Here is a 19,465-nt window from a genome sequence, read left to right on the forward strand (position 1 = left end):
CCTTCCTACATTAGCCTACATTTGCCTTGTGGCAAAAGTTGCTTTGTCCCTATACTTTTGGTTCAGAGATTCTCCAAGCCAGAGTTTGCTGCTGTGCTTCTGCATCTTTAAGCAACTTAGACAGTGTTTTGCTACTAATAGGCACTTAGATTGCATCCTGGTTGAATAAATGATTAAAACTCTCTTTTCTTATTGGGGACTCATGTGTAGCAAACATATGTTAGATACTGAGAAAAAGACAAATAAAATAGACATCCCAAACCTCTGAGGTAGTAACAATGCAAAGGAATATAAACATTTAACAGAAGCTACACAAAAGGCACACTTTTTTCTTATTTTCTTTTTCTTTTTCTTTTTCTCAATTTTGAAATTTCTTTAGGGAAAAAAACATGAAGGAAGGTTTGTAATAATTGAACCAGTGGGAACAGTTATAATCTGAGTTTTAAAATAAATCTATTCTATTTAAAAGTAAAAGCAACAACAACTGGCAGTTCTTAAAATTCTAGAAATCTGAAACTGGACATGATGATACACTGTAAAAGTCTACTGCCTTCCGTATCATCCACAAAAAATTTTGACTAAAATTATTATCAACTGGTAACATTAATTCTCATTTGCCTTATATTTAGATACATGGTGTGATTCACTTTTTTTCCAGCTTCTCATTTTGATCTCTGAATTCTCAGTCGGTCTCCATCTCATAGCTTTTCATTTATTTATTGTCACCTCACACAAAGTCCAGACTTATGTATCTAACAATATATAAAACCTTATATATCCCATAGGTACATCAAGCTTCTTCTGCCCCAAACAGGATACTTCATTTCATTTGCCTATACCCATGATCCTCTGTTCTTCATCATCATCATCATCATTCTAGTTTTTTTGGACCAAAATATTCAAAACCATCCTTCAGTTCTAGCTTTCTCTACTCATGTCACAACTCAGCCGCATGGTTCAACTTTCAAGGCCTAGCAGAGCTTTAACCACTTCCTTAGCTTCACCACTGCCAGATGAGTTGGAGCTCTCAGCTCACAGGAACTGAATAAATCCCCAAACTTTTGCTATAGCCCAATCTGTTCTGATTGCTGATCTCACTTTTTACTACACTCTAGATCGAATGCCATGCTCACTAGCCTCCTTTCAGTTTCGCATGCTCAACAAGGATTGTCCTTTCTTAGATCTGTCTCCATTGTTTATTTCTTCTGCCTGAAACATTTTTTCTCCCTCTGTTCCCATGGTTGCCTCCAGTCACACGGGCCTCTTCTTATGTGACCTACTCAGTGGGCATTCCCTGGACACCTCATATAAAGTGTGATTCACTATCTTTTTTGTGCCTTCTAAGTTTCAGTTTCTTTCCAGTGTATGCATTAATTAGTATTGGTTATTACACTGGACATTTGTTTCTTGCATTCTTTCTGCCAAAGAATGTTCCTTCTGTAAGTGTAGGGATTTTTCTTGCATTTAGTGACAGCTGTATCCATAGTACATAAAACATAATAAATACTCAAAAGTGTTCATTGCATGGAAACTGCAATCATATATGACTAGCCCAATGCAGTGGGAGAAAAAATAAAAGAGATTCATAAAACAAGATTTTATCTGTGATCTTGTCTTGACTGTATACCCTCAGTTACTTAGCATCATTTTTTTTCTTTTTAAAGATATTTAACTCTCAGTCTCAGAGGTGAAAAAGCCAAAGGTCTCAAAGGCCAAGCATATATAGAAAATAAGCGGGTTGACTATTAGAAAAAATGTAAAACAGGATGTAGGCAAAATATACTTTACTTAGAGGACAACTTAACACTCTGTTCTAGAAGATTTTGACCCAAGGTATGAATGCTTCAAAGTTTTCAAGTGAAGCTGAGAGTTAAGATGATTTCTTTTAAATTTATAAATATTAATATTCATTTTCTTGGCACATTTTTATTTTAATAAAGTTATATTTGACACATGATATATCAGTTTGCATTCTTCTAGGCAGAAGTTAAAGGTTCTTGCAATGCTTTACTAACAAACAAGGTTAAGTTTTCATTTGGTCTTCGAGCTCTCAAAACTACAAGGGGCAAAAGTACTTGGGAAACTGTGGTAATTTTCAAAAACCCTATCAAGATTCACTTGTGTTATTAACACACACACACACGTTAATGTACATAATATATTAATATATTATATAAATATGTTTATATTTAGTATATTAACCTTGAATTTAGAGCTATTAGACTTTATCAAAATAGAACCTGACCTCACCGGCTGTGATAAGTCCACCTAGAATGCAAACATAAGCTTGTTTTATGGAACAATGACTTCTTAATGAGCTGTAAGTCAAATATTTGAAATCCCCTAAGTGATCATTATGGAGAAGAAATTTGTGACGAATCATTTCATGAACTCTAAAGGGCTTTTGTACAGTAAAAATTCACCTCTAACATATCCAGTCATCATGGACAGAACTTACAAAATTATTATACCCTTTAACTCTATAGCTCCTAATGCAGTTATATTTTATTTTCTCTGAAGAGCTATTAGAGAGAAAGTGTAACTGACTCTACAGTAGTAAGAGATCCATCTGATTTTTCCCTCTTAGTGAACCAAGATCATGAACTTAACCTTAAAACATTCTGGTAATTAGGTCTGCCTCTCTACGTGTACTCCCTTCCCCACAAAAAATATAAGTATGACACTAAATCTAAATCTCACTCTCTGCCTCTCCCTCCCCTCCCTTATCTTCCTAGTCCACCTCCCCTCCCCCACCCCCTCCCATTCTCCCTCTACCCAGCTGGATTTCTTCTACTCCACCTGGATTTTTACAATATAGGAAGCTGTTTTAGTATAAGAGGCTATATTGGATTGTGTAATTTACAAAGAACACAAATATGTTTTCTCATACTTTGGGAGGCTAGAATATCCAAGATCTAAGTCTTCATAGAACGTTATGAGTCATGTTTTACCAATGTTCTGCTCAGAGCTATTTAGGTTAATTTTTTTTTTTTAATGAGCCTTTCCCCAGAGCCCTCTTCTTTTTCTGAACCAACACCAGACTCTCCCACAAGGCTCTTTGCATTAGCAATGCACATCAAATTTCCTTGATCCTCTACCCATTCATTGCCCATTTTCAAAGCCACTTCTCCATTTGTAAATATTTGTTATAGCATCACCTTAGTCAGCAGTAATGTATGTCTTAATCTGTTTGGCTGCTATAACAAAATAGCTTTAAACAAGAGCAGTACATTTAAAAGCACAGATTTGACACTTATAGATCTAGAAATCTGTGCACTAGCATATTCCCTGTCTAGTAAGGCCCATTCCTCATAGCTGTTAGATTCTATGTGGTCTCACATAGGAAAACAAGTAAAAAGATTCTCTCCAGCCTCTACAAGGGTAGTTGTCCCCAAATCATAATACCATTGCCCAAACCTAATACTGTTTTAACACACAGTGTTTTGTCTAATGCTGGGAATCAAACTTAGGACTCTAAAAAATGCACAGCTACTGAGAGATAGCCCAAGATCAACAAACATGCCTTTTGAGAGGATACCAACATTCAGGTCCCAGAATAAATCCTCTAACCCATTCACTAGTGTTTGTTAGAGATGAAAGCTGAAACATTCATAGACACATGCACACACGCGTGCGCACACACGTGCGCGCATACACACACACACCCTGTTCTCTTGTCTCTTGTCTTTACTTGCTATTTTTCCCATAAATAATATCTGATCTTTGTGTTCACACTGAAGAAATAGATGGGCGCAAACTAAGAAGGTATAAAAGAACTGTACATTCACTATGAGTATCCACAAAAAGTTCTAACTACTCAAAAGTCTCCTCCCTGGCTATAGTTATCCTGAGGAAGTATTTACAAGACACAGACCAAAATAAATGACTCTCAGCTTCTCTGTCAGGAAATGTCTTGAAGTACAGATCCTGCTGTGATAGAAAATGGCAAATGCAAACAGAAGACAAAAGAAAGCCAGATGTCACTTGGCTGGTGGCAGTTTTACCCTCTGATTATAGGATGGATGTTTCTCTTTTGATAAGACTGCCTTAGCTGAATCAAGGAATACTTGTTGGGTCTCAGAGTCAAGGTTCACAGTTTTCAACTTAAACAGCCACCATTATGTAATATTTTTTAGAATCATTTTTTTTATAAAACCGACCCCCCAAAACCACAAAGGTACTTTTCTCACCATGACTCTCTTCCATATATTTCCTGCTGACATGGGTGCCTGCTACTCGCGAGCACAAATTGTTCCTGCTGCTGACGTTTTCCAGCTACCTAATAGCAACTGTACTCTGTAAATAACATAGAAGTTGTTGGGAAATTTTCCATTCAGTGACTTTGAAAACAGTTGAGAGCTGTTCTGGCTAGAGAGGAAATGGAAGAGAAGGAGAAAGAGGGGGTAGGGAGAAGAAGGAGGAGAGAGGAAAGGCAAGAGGGAAGAAGATGGGGAACAAAAGAGAAAGAAGTGCAAACATTTACAGATTAAGTTGAACATTTCTCAAGGGAAAAACAGGAACAAAGCCAGAGGGAGTCAGTCAATCAAAGAGGTAAATTGAAAGACAAGTTGATTTTCAGAGTAACAAAGAAACATTTATCGTTTGCAACACAGCAGTGGTCATTTACAATGTATTGTTGATGGAACCTGGGGAGGAAACCAGTGAAGATTGCCTTTTGTTTCCCAGTACAAATTTGTTATGGAAGCTTGCTTTACCCCTAGATAGTGGTAGGGAGTAGTTCCTAGGACGCCAGTTTATAAGACAAGACACATACTTAAATGTGTGGTAGGACTTTTGGTTTTGCCTGAAATGTAGGGGCTTCATTTCAAACTGAGTTCTTCTTGTAGCCCATAGGGCAGAGATACTTGCTTCGCATACCTACTCGCTCAGTCCCCTCGGACTGTCCATTATGGGCAGTTCCTCCTTCACAACAGCTTCCTTCTCTTCCTCATTTTGCTTTAACACAAGAAGAGTTGCTTTTATTTCCATTTCCACTCTGTGTCCAGCTCTCAGTAGACTTCCTTGGTATAACTTAATTCTTTCATTCTCCAGAAAACTTAATAGTTTCCTTCACATGTGGAACCCCTAGGAGCCCCTCCTTCCATGACTATAGCATTTTCCAGTGTCCTCTTCAAAGCAGCCTGTGAGATCTCCCCAGCCTATCTCATTGTCACTAGGAGTTGCAGTCTATCTTCATTCTTAGGAGCCAAATAATGGGGACCAAATCCTCCAAAAGTCATAGGGTCCAAGGAAATACCACCAATGTTTCGATGGAAGAAGATGTAGATGCCTTCCCATTATGAATTAGGGATAGAGTAGATAATGCTGAGGTGGAACAAAAAGAGTCCCAGATTTAAATTTAGGAGACTACAGTTCTTATCCTATTTGAGACACTTTTAGATAGATGTCATTAGATAACTGATTTAAAATATAGTCTCAAATTCTACATGTATAAATTTGATAGTGTACAAGAATATTTACAAATTAAAGAACAGGTTGGATGTGTGTGTGTGTGTGTAAAATAAATTATAATATGCAAAATAAGTTTTGTTACATTGATCATGACTTACATTTTTTGAGCAATGGTCTTACATACAGAAAAGGAACATTACCAGAGAACAGTTGTCTGTGTTTCTCAAGAGTCATAGTCAACTCGAAATTTGAATAGGCCTACCCAGGGAAACTGACTGATGCCAAACACATTCAGAAGCAACTAATGTGCAAAATAAAATGTCAATTCCCTTGCCAGTGTCTAGTTACATGGTAAGCTGAATTAGTAGTAATAGAGTATTTGCTTGATAATTACAGAATTAGATTAAATGGAGACCACCTAATCTTGTAGACAATTTCATTTAATTATGATGAGACCAGTGGATGTTCTTGTCCCTCAGCAGAAAATATTTCTCTTTCCTGGGTTCTCTCAAGACTTAGCATTTCTCCTTTAGAAAATGCTGAACTGAAAATCTAAAATATCCTTTGACTTCTAATTTTTATAATTTCCATGATGCTGTCCCTTTATTTTTATGATCACTCTAGATTTGTTAATATCACTAATTAAGCTACAGATAATCCACTGTTCTCTGAGCCTAGGAGACATTATTGTCTCATTCCATTATGTGCTGATTTAATTATCCCAACTCTCAGAGTTCCAGGATCGCCTCAGTGGAAAAGCTTAAGTATAGTGTACTTTGGTATTGGCCAAAGAGGCTAAGTGCCTAGCCTAGCTTTCTCATGCACATTTTGTTCCACTGGGTATATTATATCACAAATATATTATAGTAATTTATTCAAATAAGTATTGGGAATGGATAAGTTAACCCCCCCCCCACTTAGTGTGTATTAGATTATTTTCTACTGAGGTTAAGTGGAACAGTTAAATCTTGCAAGCTCATTAGACTTTATTTGATTCTGAAAGTAATTTTATGATGTTATTCTATAATAAAAGAATAGAGCCTATGACCTGAGAAGTACAGAAGATAATCTCACTAAACCAACAAGATATTTTAACAGAAGCAACAAAACATTACCATGAATCCAATATAAAAGAGCTTTAATAGTTCCCTAATATAAAATAATAATATATGATATATTAATAATATATAATGTTTATAATTTATAATAATAAAGAATTTTAAATAAATACATTTATTATATAATAAGTAATAAAAATAATTATTATATTAAATAATAAAATAATTTTAAAATGTGTGTGAAAATGCAATATTTTCTAAATTAATTGGAATCTAATTATTTCTTACTACTTACATTACTACTTGTAATGGTAAATTGCTCAAAGCTTTAGAATATAGTTAATTTTGTTAAAATATGACTCATGCTAACATATCAGGAGGAAAATGCACAAGATATTCTGAAAAGAAAACTAAAATGGTTAGTACATCTCCTTCATAGAGATTTGAGAAGTTCAAAGTGTTGCTGCTTTAATCACCTTTTCTTGTTTCTTCTGTTTACTTCAGATTTAATCTACAAAATTGAGCTTGCAGGGGGCCTGGGAGCAATCTTTCTGCTACTTATACTACTACTGGTGGTCTACAAATGCTACAACATAGAACTGATGCTTTTCTACCGACAGCGTTTCGGGAGTGATGAAACTACTGATGGTAAGCCATCTCTTTCCCCAAACTCAGTTAATAGGCAAAATTGATGGGTGACAGTATAAGAGTCAATTTCTATTACTAAGAAACAGAAACTAAAATATGTAGAGATAAAAGGTTATGGCACGTACAACTTCATGTTAATCTAGCGAACGAGTATTTATGAAGAAAAACATGAACATGCAACTGTGGATAAAGGATATAATGTATTGTTTTATCTTATTCATGTAAGATATTATTTCTAAATAAAAATCTCAACAAGTTGTTTCTTGATCTAGAGACAAGTAATTGCTATGACAGCCCTTTCCCACAAGAATAAGTTTACATGTTTTGTTTGTCTAGAAAATTAAAACTTAGAGCTCATCTTTACCAACTACTATCATAAAGAGAGCAAACAAGCACTCAAAAAATTATTTTAAAGTACAGACATGCTCCCTTAACAGCTCAACAAAGTACATGAGCCTACATATTTTGAATATTTTTAGTGCCATTCTGAAGATGACTCAAAAGAAACAAATTTAGAGTGTGTCTGTTAGAGTTTGAATATGTGGCAACCCCCACAAATTCATATGCATGAATACTTAGTACCTGGCTTGTAGCATTGTTTTAGGAGGTTGTAAGACCCAAAGGAGGTATGAACTAGCTAGTTCATTGCTAGTGAATGAACTTATCTAGCCATCAGTTCCCATCTGTGATCTCTGCTTCCTTGTCCCCACAAAAGGTGAACTGTCTCTTTCCCAAGCCTGTCCCATTGCCATGAATTGTACCACACTATCTCCATCATAAAACTAAGGCAACATACATTTTCATATGTGAATTTTCTCAGGTATTATGTCACAGCAATGGGGAAAGTATCTAAAACTGTACCTTATAAATTTGGTATATGTTTTTTGTATGACTTTTAGAAATCATATAAATTAAGTGTCAACAAATTATTTTACTAAGCCTTACTCTTTGAACATTTAGAAATGCTTTAATTTTTTCAAGAGAAAAATTTATATTTTTCTGATTTTATATTGTATTTTTTATTATTTCAAACAATTTTTAAAAATAAATATATTTGACCATATTCTTCTTTTACCCCCAAGTCAAAGTGCTATATTTTTTCAATCAGCACCCATAAGAAATCATGTTATATCACTATATATAATGCCCTTACTACACAACTACTATAATCCTTAGAAACATATATGTAGAATGCCATAGGCAAGTCAGTTTTTTGAACAAAAAATGCTTTTCAATTGCCTTTAAAAATGAATTTAAAGATGTTTACTTGAGTGAAATATTGAAGAATAAGTTTTTATTTTCAATTTTAGTTAATCTTTACCTTGAAGATTTAATTAATGGGATGACAGAACTTTTGAGAAATCTGATTTTGACATTTTTGTTACTGTTACATAAATACCAGTATGAGTGGATCTTGATTGACTATTGTTTCACAGTAAATGCTTCTTGATAAATTCATTTTGAAGTTGTGCATTTACTCAAGAGTTATACAAACAGATAAGAGAAATACAGACAGATATATAAGAATATCTTAAAAAAGAGAAATAAGGCTTGCTCTGATCATGGTTGTATACATGAAAATGTAATCAATTTTATTCTGTTCCCATGTACAAGAACTAATATTGAAAATTATATTTCTTACTTACAAATATGAAATAACAGGTATAAGCTAAGAATGTGTGTTTGTGTGTGTATATGTTCTATGTAAAAGAACATAAAAAGTAGTCTCTTGTGTTTAATTTGCTTTGAGTAAAAATTATGAGCAACTAATTAATCGCAGTAAAAGACTGCAATTTATTAGGTTACTCTATGATAATTATTTGTTGCTATCATCTTTACTCAATAAACCATAGTAACTGATTGTTGGTTATATACATAAGACTAAGTTCACGATAATAGCATTATATTTACAGGGATTTATTTTGCATCTTTAATGGTACATTTGATCAAAACTGCCCAGTAATAAACAACATTTTAATTAGACAATTGTATGGAGTAGGGGATGTTAAAGGGTCTAGCTCCTTCAAAGGTCTCCATTACAAAGGAATATTTAAATATTATAAATTCTACATGGAAATTTGATACTTGAACACACAATCTCTATACTAGCCTAAATAAATCCTAAAAAGTCAACATGGGTGTGGTTAGGATGAATACATGAATTTCTATTTTTATTTATTTTATTTTTACTATTTGATGTGTGTGTGTGTATAGTGCATGCCTGTGAATGTGTGACTGACTGTGCCCATGTGTACACAGGATGAGGCAAGGAGAGGACAACTTCTATCAGTCTCTGACATTTTAAAGATGTCTCTCACTGAATTAGAAGCATTCCATTTTAGCTAGCTTGACTGGCCACTGAGTTCCTGGGATCTTCCTGTCTCTGCCACCCCAAACAATATTAAATATAAAAGCACAAATTCCATTTCACATTTGAATGCTTGTACATCAAGCATTCAAGTAAATGCATTTTGACATCCTTTCAGAAACATACATTATATGATACCAATGTCAGCCTATGTGCTACCAAACTCTATTATTTTGTATATTTGAATATTTCATAAACACAAATTAGTTGTTCTGAATACTTTTTTGTTGTGTTTTCTCTTTGACTATGTCTATATACACACATACAATATTCATAGACATATACTGTGACTGTTTTAGATATTGTTTGTATTGCTATGATAAAATACCGTAACAAAAAGCAACTTAAGGAGAAAAGAGTTCGTTTCATCTTTTAAGTATCAGATCACAATCCATTCCATGAAGAAGTCAGTGTAGGAGCTCAAGACAGAAAACTGGAGTAAGGACCTGAAGCAAACACCCATGTAGGCTCAAACTTTGTGGCTTACTGTCTTAGGGTTTTACTGCTGTGAACGGACACCATGACCAAGGAAGACAAGTCTTATAAAGACAAGATTTAGTTGGGGGTGGCTTATAGGTTCAGAGGTTCAGTCTATTGTCATCAAGTTGGGAGCACAGCAATGTCTAGACAGGTGTAGTACATGCAGAGCTGAGAGTTCTACATCTTCATCTGAAGGCTGCTAGTGGAATACTGACTTCCAGGCAGTTAGGCTAAGGTCTTAAAGCCTACACCTACAGTAACACACCTACTCCAACAAGGCCACACCTCTAAATAGTGCCACTACCTTGGCCAAGCATATACAAACCATGACACTGAGCCTGCTCTCTTATAGGACCACCTTCCCAATAATGGTACTGTCCATAGTGGACCAGAGCCTCCTACATGAATTATTAGTTAAAAAAAAAATACCCACAGACCAATCTAGTGGAGGTATATTCTCAGTTAAGGTTTTCTCTTCTCAGATGACTCTAGATTGTTCTCAAGTTGACAAACACCTATCCAGGACAGTAACAAACATTATACATATATTTATGGGTTTTTTAAAAAAACATTTTTAATTTTGTATATGCATTTGCATTTATGTATGTAGGGGAGCACATGCGTGCGTATGAGTGCACGCTAGATTAGCATACACGTGGGGATCATAGAACAGCCTCTTTTATTAACCCTTAGGCACTTTCTACATTTTCTTTGAGACATCTACCCTATCATGTTACTATCATTGTGAGTACGTACATAGTTTGTACGTGGGCTTAGAAGTACTGAACTAGGGACTTAATGCTTTCAAGACAAGCAATATATACATAAACATACATGTGTGTAAGAGTGTGCGAGCGTGTGTGTGTGTGTGTGTATTTTATATAAGGTTTTATAAAAAGGATTTACTTAATAAAATAGAATTTGTCCAGCCAGCTTTGACTCCCCCAGCCAATTTTAATTTATTTTGTTCAACCCACCATAGATTGCTTCATTTATTTGGCTGATCAGGTTTTCAATAAATATTTAAGTCCCATTATCTTATAGTCTTCCTCAAGACTGATACTGTATGCACATGCACATATAGCTTCTAAAGTAGTTACTGGCTATAAAAAGAATCAACAAGTTTCCAGAGTTTTGCTCCCTTTAGAAGCTAAGGGCTTAGGAGTGGGTTCCATGTAGCTGCAGAACAGGGCTGAACAAAACAGGAATGACTCCCTCATGATGAGCACAATTAAAATTAGATTTTAAAATATGGAAGGACAGGTGTGACAACAAGAAAATTCTTCCACAAATAGTCCGGTTGTCTTCACAACTACTGTCTTCATTAGGAGCAGCATAGCTTTGATGACCAGTGTGCCAGCGGCTCTCCTTCTAATGTCTTGTCTGCACTGTTACTGATTTTCTGCTTCCACGAATAAGTTTAGTCAGCATAATTTAGCACTGAAGACTCATTAGTGTTGTCTAGAAAAGTGGTGTCACTGGACTGCCTCTTGGTTTTCAAACAATTGTCAAGCCTGGCTGCTAACTTTATTTGCATCATGTTGATGCTTTTACTCTATTCATCTAGTCCTTCTTTGTGAGCAACAGCTGTGGCTATTCATGAAAATTTCTTGGCTCTCTGCAGAAGGCTGAAGTGCCTTTTTAAAAGCTGTGGCATCTGAGTCACTGCTGGCTCACTAGCTGGCATCCTAAAGTTTCTGAGACATATGACATGTTAGCTCTGAGAGTGCTTTTCCTGCTCCAGCCAGCTACAATAAGCTTGTCACCTTTTATCCACCTTACAGGGACATAACTGAAACCAATGCAACATCTTTCAGAAAGTGATGAGCTTCCAGAATGCTAGGTAACACTGATTATCCAGATAGTCAACACTCAAACTCAAAATTCAGATATTAGCATGCCAAACATAGAGATATTCTTTGTTATAATTGCTTTAGTGTAGCAAAATAGAGAAATTGTTTACTAGAACAGCATGTAAGTATTGGGCTGTAATATTAGGACAGAGTAAAGCAAGTGGAGATAGTTCCAGGAATATGTGAGTTTCAGCATGGACAAGGAGTAAATCACCATAGTCTGAACAAGCAACGGGATAGGGTTCTAAATGTTGCATAAGCTAGGTGATAGATAGCGTCAGATAGTCACTAACAATAGCTAAACACACAGTAGAAGCTCAACAATTCACTGATGAATATAGTAAGATGTGGTTCAATTTAGGTGGGTTTGTGAGATAGGAAACCACAGTCTGGTCTGACATGGGTGTTTGAGGCAGCAATACTATCTACCAAGAACAGTAAAATATATTCTGCTCATAGGAATAGAGCTTTTTGTCCTTTGGACTGTTTTATTCTTCCAGCTGTGCATCATCGGCAGCTTTGAGTCCCAGGTGAGTAATTATAGCTGGAGAAAGTCAGGGGCCTGCAGGTGCATCCTGTGCTTGATTGGAGCAAGGGCAGAGGTGCGAGCATTTCCAGGAGGTTCTTACATTAGCATTGCTGAAGAACATTTTCAATTCCAAGTAGAGTTTTATGTATAACAATGGAATGTGTCCAATTTGCAAGCCAAAAGATCTTCTCAACCATCCAAGACAGTATTTTGGGGGGTTCATGTGCTTCTAGACAATCAAGAAACCTAAGCAAGTTTTATAAGCCTTTTATAGTTATCGGCATGCTAAAATGTATTAAACTTTTCTCCTGATCTCAGACACCATCTTAACATCAATAACCAGAGCTCATTTCATTTGGACATAGCAAAGGGTGGACTTTTACAAAAATTTGAACACAACTCCTGTATTAGAAGTTTCAGGGAGTTCCACTTACTCCAACAATAGGGCATGTATATCTTGCAGTTTATGCCTCCATTCAGCCACTAGGACCAAAATATTAATAATGGAATGGGTTCGTAAATGCCTACTTTATTTTATAAACTATCTTATGATCAAATTTTAGCTACATTCTAATCAGATCTGTTTTAGTGGGAAATATTGATGTGTTTTAGAAATAAATGCTTACTGGTCTTTGAAAAATCAATGTTCTGAAGAAACTGCTATCAATAAGCATTATTAGTTATTTTTAGACATATGCTGACTAAATTAACTTTAAAAAATTTCTTTACATAAGAGAATTTTAAGCATACTTTTCTGATAAGTTCCCACTAAAATATGTGAGAACCAACACAATAATAGATAGTTGTGTTCATTAACATTTTGTGTTAAAATGCACGCATACATACACATTTGTACTTTAGACAGACTGGCTCTGAGCCAATGTAGCAAAAGAGGATAAAAATAAGTTTAAAAAGTACAGTTAACTCCATGACTAAACATGTGAAGAGACAACCTAATGTGGCCATATTGGAAGGAGGGATATTTTGAAACAAAGGCTTCTTTGGGAAGTTGTGTCAAATTACTTGGCTGAGCAGGAATAACAGGCAATCCATTTGTATAAAACCCAGCTGCTGTTTCTGCTATTTGGTAATGAACTGCTTTTTGTATATGAAGATGATGACACTAACCAACTGGAAGTATAGCATATGCTAAGTACAGTCTCTAGGAGTGAAGCTGGATTACTTCAATCTTCCACAGTTAGGGCCCAGCCCCTTTTGGATGTCGTGCACATATTTGTGCAAACGAGGTATGGGCTGTGACTAAGTGGCACAGCCAAACCAACTGGCACATGAGGCATATGAAGGCTTCATATCCATGACTTTGGCATATTTAGTCCTGCATTCAAACACACTGAGATAATCAGTTGCAGACATCACTGAATATCACAAATGCAGAGCCTCACCAAAAGGCACGAATAATAAATCTTTGTTCTATTCTGTCCTGACTGTAAGAAGCCCATTTCATAACTGTTTTAGTTCATTTCATATTAAATATTTGTGTTTAAATTGACATTACCTATAACACATGAATTATTTTTCCAATTACTAAAGTTAGTCACTACTTGCAATGTTTATTTATGCTCGTTAGTTATCATAAACATCTAATATTCAAAGGGAACCTTCTAATATTTTTTGTTGTTGATATTGTTGCTCTTTAAGACAACAAGGAATATGATGCGTATCTCTCTTACACAAAAGTGGATCAAGATACTTTGGACTGTGACAATACTGAGGAAGAGCAGTTTGCTCTTGAAATACTGCCAGATGTCCTAGAAAAACACTATGGATATAAACTCTTCATCCCAGAAAGGGATCTGATTCCAAGTGGAAGTAAGTAACTTCGCATTTCGTATTTAAAACATTCCGTTTCTTTCAGCAACTTCTATGGAAGCAAGCATGCCTCAAAGCCAACATTTTAGAAAATTGTTTCTCACAGTAGATGGATTTTTTTTTAATTCAAATTGCTCCTTGTGTATGTTGTGACTTTAGAGCATCTGAAGTTTTATGATTTAAGTCTGTTTATAGAAGTTATACCATAAGTGTGGCATTTATTACATTGCTTTAGTTTCTAAGATAATAATGACACTTCATTTAAAAACAAATTGTAAAATTCAGCAAAAGCTACTTTGGTGTACTGCAGTTCCAAAGCTGGACTCCTGTAATTGTGTTTCTACGTATAACTACAATAAATGTCACTAATAACTTTGAATCTTTGCCTTTCATCCTTGTTATTCACTCTGCCTTGTCACTCACTCACAGACTTATGGAAAAATCCACTTTTAAAGGTCTATGACGCCATTGGGAGCAGTATTTTCTGTATGTATTTAGTATTTAAATAAATTTTAAGATGTGCCAGACACTGTAGGTTTGAATGCTACTTTTCAGTAATGCTACGTATTGAAAGCTACCCTTGAGCTTGCAGAGTAAATCCAGTTTCAAGTAAAAATGAATGCTTTGTTCTTGTTAAAAAACATGTGCTTTGTTCAGAACACGTACATAGTAAAATATAAAGAGAACCGATGCCTAAGAGATTATTCCTGCCCTCAAAGAGCTTTTAAAAATATTATTGAGGAAAAATCAAGGGACTATAACATATTTGAATATGTGTCTGTTAAAATTCTTAAACTGCTAATTCATACAATATGATATTTACAAAATAAAAAGCATTGTCTTTAGGCTTGATGGCATTTAAGATAATTTCACGTATGTTATTCCATTTCAAATATATATTTGTGTGTGTGCCTCTGTATGTGTGTGTGTGTGTGTGTGTGAGAGAGAGAGAGAGAGAGAGAGAGAGAGAGAGAGAGAGAGAGAGAGAATGTTTATGTGCTCATCTTCAGATGAGGAAACAAAGGCTCAAAGAAGCCACATGGCTGTCAAAAACAGAGCTAGAAATAAACAATAGATCTCACTGAATCATGCTGTTCCTCAGTAATATGTATTCAAATCTTAATTACTTTTTTCTTGTGGATCATATGTATGTGTGTTTGAGTGCATTTATTAGTGTGTACATTTAATGCACATTGAATGATCAAAAGAAAAATGCATACACAAGCCCATTTTCTTTCCTCAGTTCAAATGTTTCCAAGCTCATTCTTCCCATGGTATCTCTATTTATTTGTTTTGTGATTTCATGACTTGAAAGACAATTCTATAGCAATCAGTGCTGAAGAAATATCCTGATGCCCCAGAGTCATTTTTTATGCCTCAATGTCTTGCTCCCAACTAATGTCCCTTGTATCTTTTTCACTCTCACTTTGACTATCATAGCTTAGACACTAATTTTAGTATTCCAATAATAGTAATTATAACTGTTTCCTTTATACTTTCACTGTTCCACATAATCCATTAATATCTGCACATCCCCAAAAGTGCCAAACCATTATTGGACAAACTTTGATTTTTCACTATTTCCTTCAGAACAAAATGTACAAGCCTTCCCTAAAATGTTTATAATTGCTGCTCGCCCACATTTTTGTCCCATCAACCATTTTATTTGCTACCTACCATTACCTCTACTCAAAGCCTCTACTCTAGCCAAGCTATGCCTACGATATGCATTATGTGTGTTCCTGCACTGTTTCTATTCACATTTGCCTTATATCCCTTAGAAGACTCTTGATTATTTCCCATATCAGTTACTGTAGTAACCTCTCCAGCCCAAACTTCATGGTGGAGATGTACTTTTTGATTATTAGACCTATGCTATGGTAATTTTTGGTCTTATAACTTTAGGTAGCCTTCCATTTATTTTTATCTTACCAATATCATTATAAGTCCATTGGATAGTATAGTATATTTCATTTATCCTTATAATAATAATATTGTGATTATCAGATAATAATAAGTTTTAGAGTGATCTGGTGGTGCCTCATAACTGTTGATTTTGTTTCAGTGGTGTTGTGTTAACAGAAGTAAAAGGAAAGAAAATGAACAAGGACTTTACTTTTTTATTTTTCTGTCTTAAAATAGTTTATTAATTATTTGAAATTTTCATATAATATATTTTGATCACATTCTTTCCCTCTTACCCAACTCCTCCCAGATTGGTCCTCAGGACAAGGCATGCTTTTGACTTCTTGACTATTTGTCTACTAAACAATATGTCTAAAACATGTGTCATTCTTGTGCTTAATCTGTTACTAACCTGAACGTATTCAGGTGTTCCATCTAGGACCTGGGTTTTGTTGGCACTTGTAAATGTCTGTAATGCCTTAGGACTATGATGGGCAAGCCAGCCATGATTCCAGCTCTGAGAGTTTATGTTCTATCAGAGGATTACACATCAAATGCAGCAGAGATTTGATAGTCCATAGAATAACATTTTCATATTTTTTTTTTGAGATTTCACAATCATCACAATGACTGGAGGCATGACCCAGGGCGGTAGTACAGGGTAGATGGTACAGAGAAATTTTTATTTTCACAGCCAGCCATTTGAAAAACTATGCAACTTTTAGATGCAACCACTGGAGGGTGTTTGCTTTTAATCCTTCCTTCCTGAAGTAGGGAATTCATGTTCTCTGAATTCCGATTTGTGAGTATAACCTGCAGAAGTTCTTTAAAAGGCTCTTTGACAATTTTTCTTTTCCATCAACATTTTGGTGCTAGCTGAGCAGTCACCATGTCACGATTAACGAGTTTTTCCTTGGCATTTTTAGCACGCATTCAGGAAGTCGATGAAGTATATGAATAATATACTTGATTTACACATGAATGACAGAGTAGAACATTTTGGACTTGGTGGATGCATGTTATTAAAGAAGCTTCTGTGGTCTGAATTTGCAGTCATTGGTACAGATTTAACAGGTTATGCTATATAAATAGAGACACATTCCTGTGTGTGGGGGAACCTAGTTACAATATTGTAAGCTGCTTTTGTCCTTTACATCTCATTTAATGCACACTGACCTACAACTATTTCTTCCTCCAAAAGTAGCAACAAGAACTTTGAGGACTATGAATGCAAACTTCATACAATCCTTCTTAATCTAGAATAACTCTCTATGAATCAAATCAGTTTAAATGTCACCCCTTTCATGTATTTTCAGTCATTTTTCTCTGCCTTTCCCACAGTACCTTCCTCAAGCCCATCAACTCAAAATATTTATGCTGTCCAGAATTTTTAAAGTTCATGAATCTCAGCCTCAGTCTCTCTTGTTCTCTTTCTCTCCTTTTCTCTCCCCTTTCCCCCATTATGAAAGCTCAGATATAAAGATGTTGATCTTCCAGATGAATTGGTGTTGTCTATATTCTTTTACCACATGAGTATTGGGAAATTATTGTTGTGTGGCTGCTATGAACCATAGAGATGAGAATATTTGAAACAAATATTTTTTCCCTAAATGCTGAGCCCAGGTCTTCAGATTTGGGACATTATTTTCCTGGCAATAACTATGTTTCCATTCTTGAACCAGTGGCCAAGATCTTCTTTATGTTTTCTCAGGTTAGGTGCCTAAATGTGGCAAGAATTTGTACTTTCCAGTAAGTTTGGTCTATTTCTTCCCAGACTAGAAACATCTGTCCTGAAAACACTGAAAGCAACTTTGTTGCCAACAAGCATCTGTATGTCAGAAGTGACAAGCAACCAAAAGAAAGCCAGATAGAAAACACCCTACTCAAACTGCCTAGAGACACAAACTAGAGAAGTAGATTTTCTCACCCGTGCAGCTGCTAAATTTTGTGGTATAAAGTACCCTACACAGAACACATTGTGTTCATGGGGCCTAGCGGATCCTTGAGGAATGAACAGATGTGCTCTGAAGCTGACATGTGACCAACAGAACCCAGCTGTGCAATTGAGATCTTGAAATTGAGGACATTTTTGGATGAGGACCATTTAGCCTCTCGGACCCATCTTATCTCAGAGTTTCTGCACATATTATGAAGCATAAAAAGTATAAAAAGTTGTGGAATCAGACCAAGGTCTGCTGGTTGGAAAGGGACAAGAGCATTCTAAGACAATGAAATAAAACGGAAGAATCCATCCTATAGTCCTTATTTACTTTTAAAAGAAGCAAAGTGAGTTCCTTAAAAGTGCATGTACAAATATTTAAGAATTATGACACAAGCTGATTCTAGCAGTAGCTTTGAACAAAAGTGTAATTGTGTGAATGGCACCTTAAAGATGAAAGAAAATCCTTCACAGGCATTACCTCAATTCCCCCTTTTAATAGAAAGATGTATAAGATCTCTAAATGAACTATTTATGCATGATTATGGCGGAGAAAGATACTAGTAAGGGAAAATATTATTATGTGTATGACTGACAAACCATGCCCCTTGAAATTATATCTCTAAATTTGACCTCAAATTTCAATATTTCTTTTACTTGTTTTCGTGCCCAAGTTTCTATGAGGCTCTCTTACTCAAGAATCCTACCACTCTTTCACGAATTTCACAGGAAATGGTTCTCTTATTTCATGTATGTGTTAACCTTTCCTAACCTTCAGACTTTTAACGATTAGGTTCAGTCATGTGATAGTTCTGACAATGAAATGACAAATGACTAGAGAATCTATCAGCTCTCAGATGATCCCTAATGACTTCTGAAGTGAGGCATGCAAAAATATTTTTGTACACGGCCCTATAAGTAGTCATTGCCAATGGTCCCTAGAATCGCTGAACAGATTGGACACAATTCAAGTAAGTTCTCTTTGGGGAGTAATAAAATCCCTTTCCAGACAATCTAATGTCTGTGACCTAAAAAGTGTGAGGCAGAGGTGACATGTACACCAATGAAATTTAAAATATTGTTTGAAATTTACTCGCCTGGAATAAAATTAGGTGTCTTGAAATTTTCTTTTATGCTAGAAACAATCAAGAGCAGAAATTGTATTCTAATCTTCTCAAATTTTGCTAAGGTTAAATGTACTAGTTTTCTCATCAACACTTGTGGTAGAGGTTAGAATCCATTGTACAGAATTTGAATCAGCAAATGAATTGTTTAAAGCACAGGCATTTTTTTTTTTTTAATCAAAGGAGCAAGATAAAGTCTTGACACTTAAGGAAAAATACAAAACCCAAAAATTTCCATAAGCAGTAATATCTTTGTTCCATAGTCAGTAAGGTGACACTATAGTGGATTAGTTACATATGTGCATTTCTAGAGCTGGAG

General features: G+C 35.3%; 1 protein-coding gene across 1 annotated transcript in view; it reads left to right on the forward strand.

Moving 5' to 3' along the window:
• Nucleotides 1-19,465, forward strand: part of Il1rapl2 (interleukin 1 receptor accessory protein like 2) — a 1,120,259-nt gene that overhangs the window by 1,092,812 nt on the left and 7,982 nt on the right. Inside the window, exons 9-10 of the mRNA XM_034486219.2 lie at nucleotides 6,975-7,118; nucleotides 14,008-14,178. Coding sequence (XP_034342110.1) covers nucleotides 6,975-7,118; nucleotides 14,008-14,178 — 315 coding nt within the window. The remainder of the gene's footprint in view (nucleotides 1-6,974; nucleotides 7,119-14,007; nucleotides 14,179-19,465) is intronic.

The sequence above is a fragment of the Arvicanthis niloticus genome, chromosome X (genome assembly GCF_011762505.2).
Source record: "Arvicanthis niloticus isolate mArvNil1 chromosome X, mArvNil1.pat.X, whole genome shotgun sequence".
Taxonomy (NCBI): domain Eukaryota; kingdom Metazoa; phylum Chordata; class Mammalia; order Rodentia; family Muridae; genus Arvicanthis; species Arvicanthis niloticus.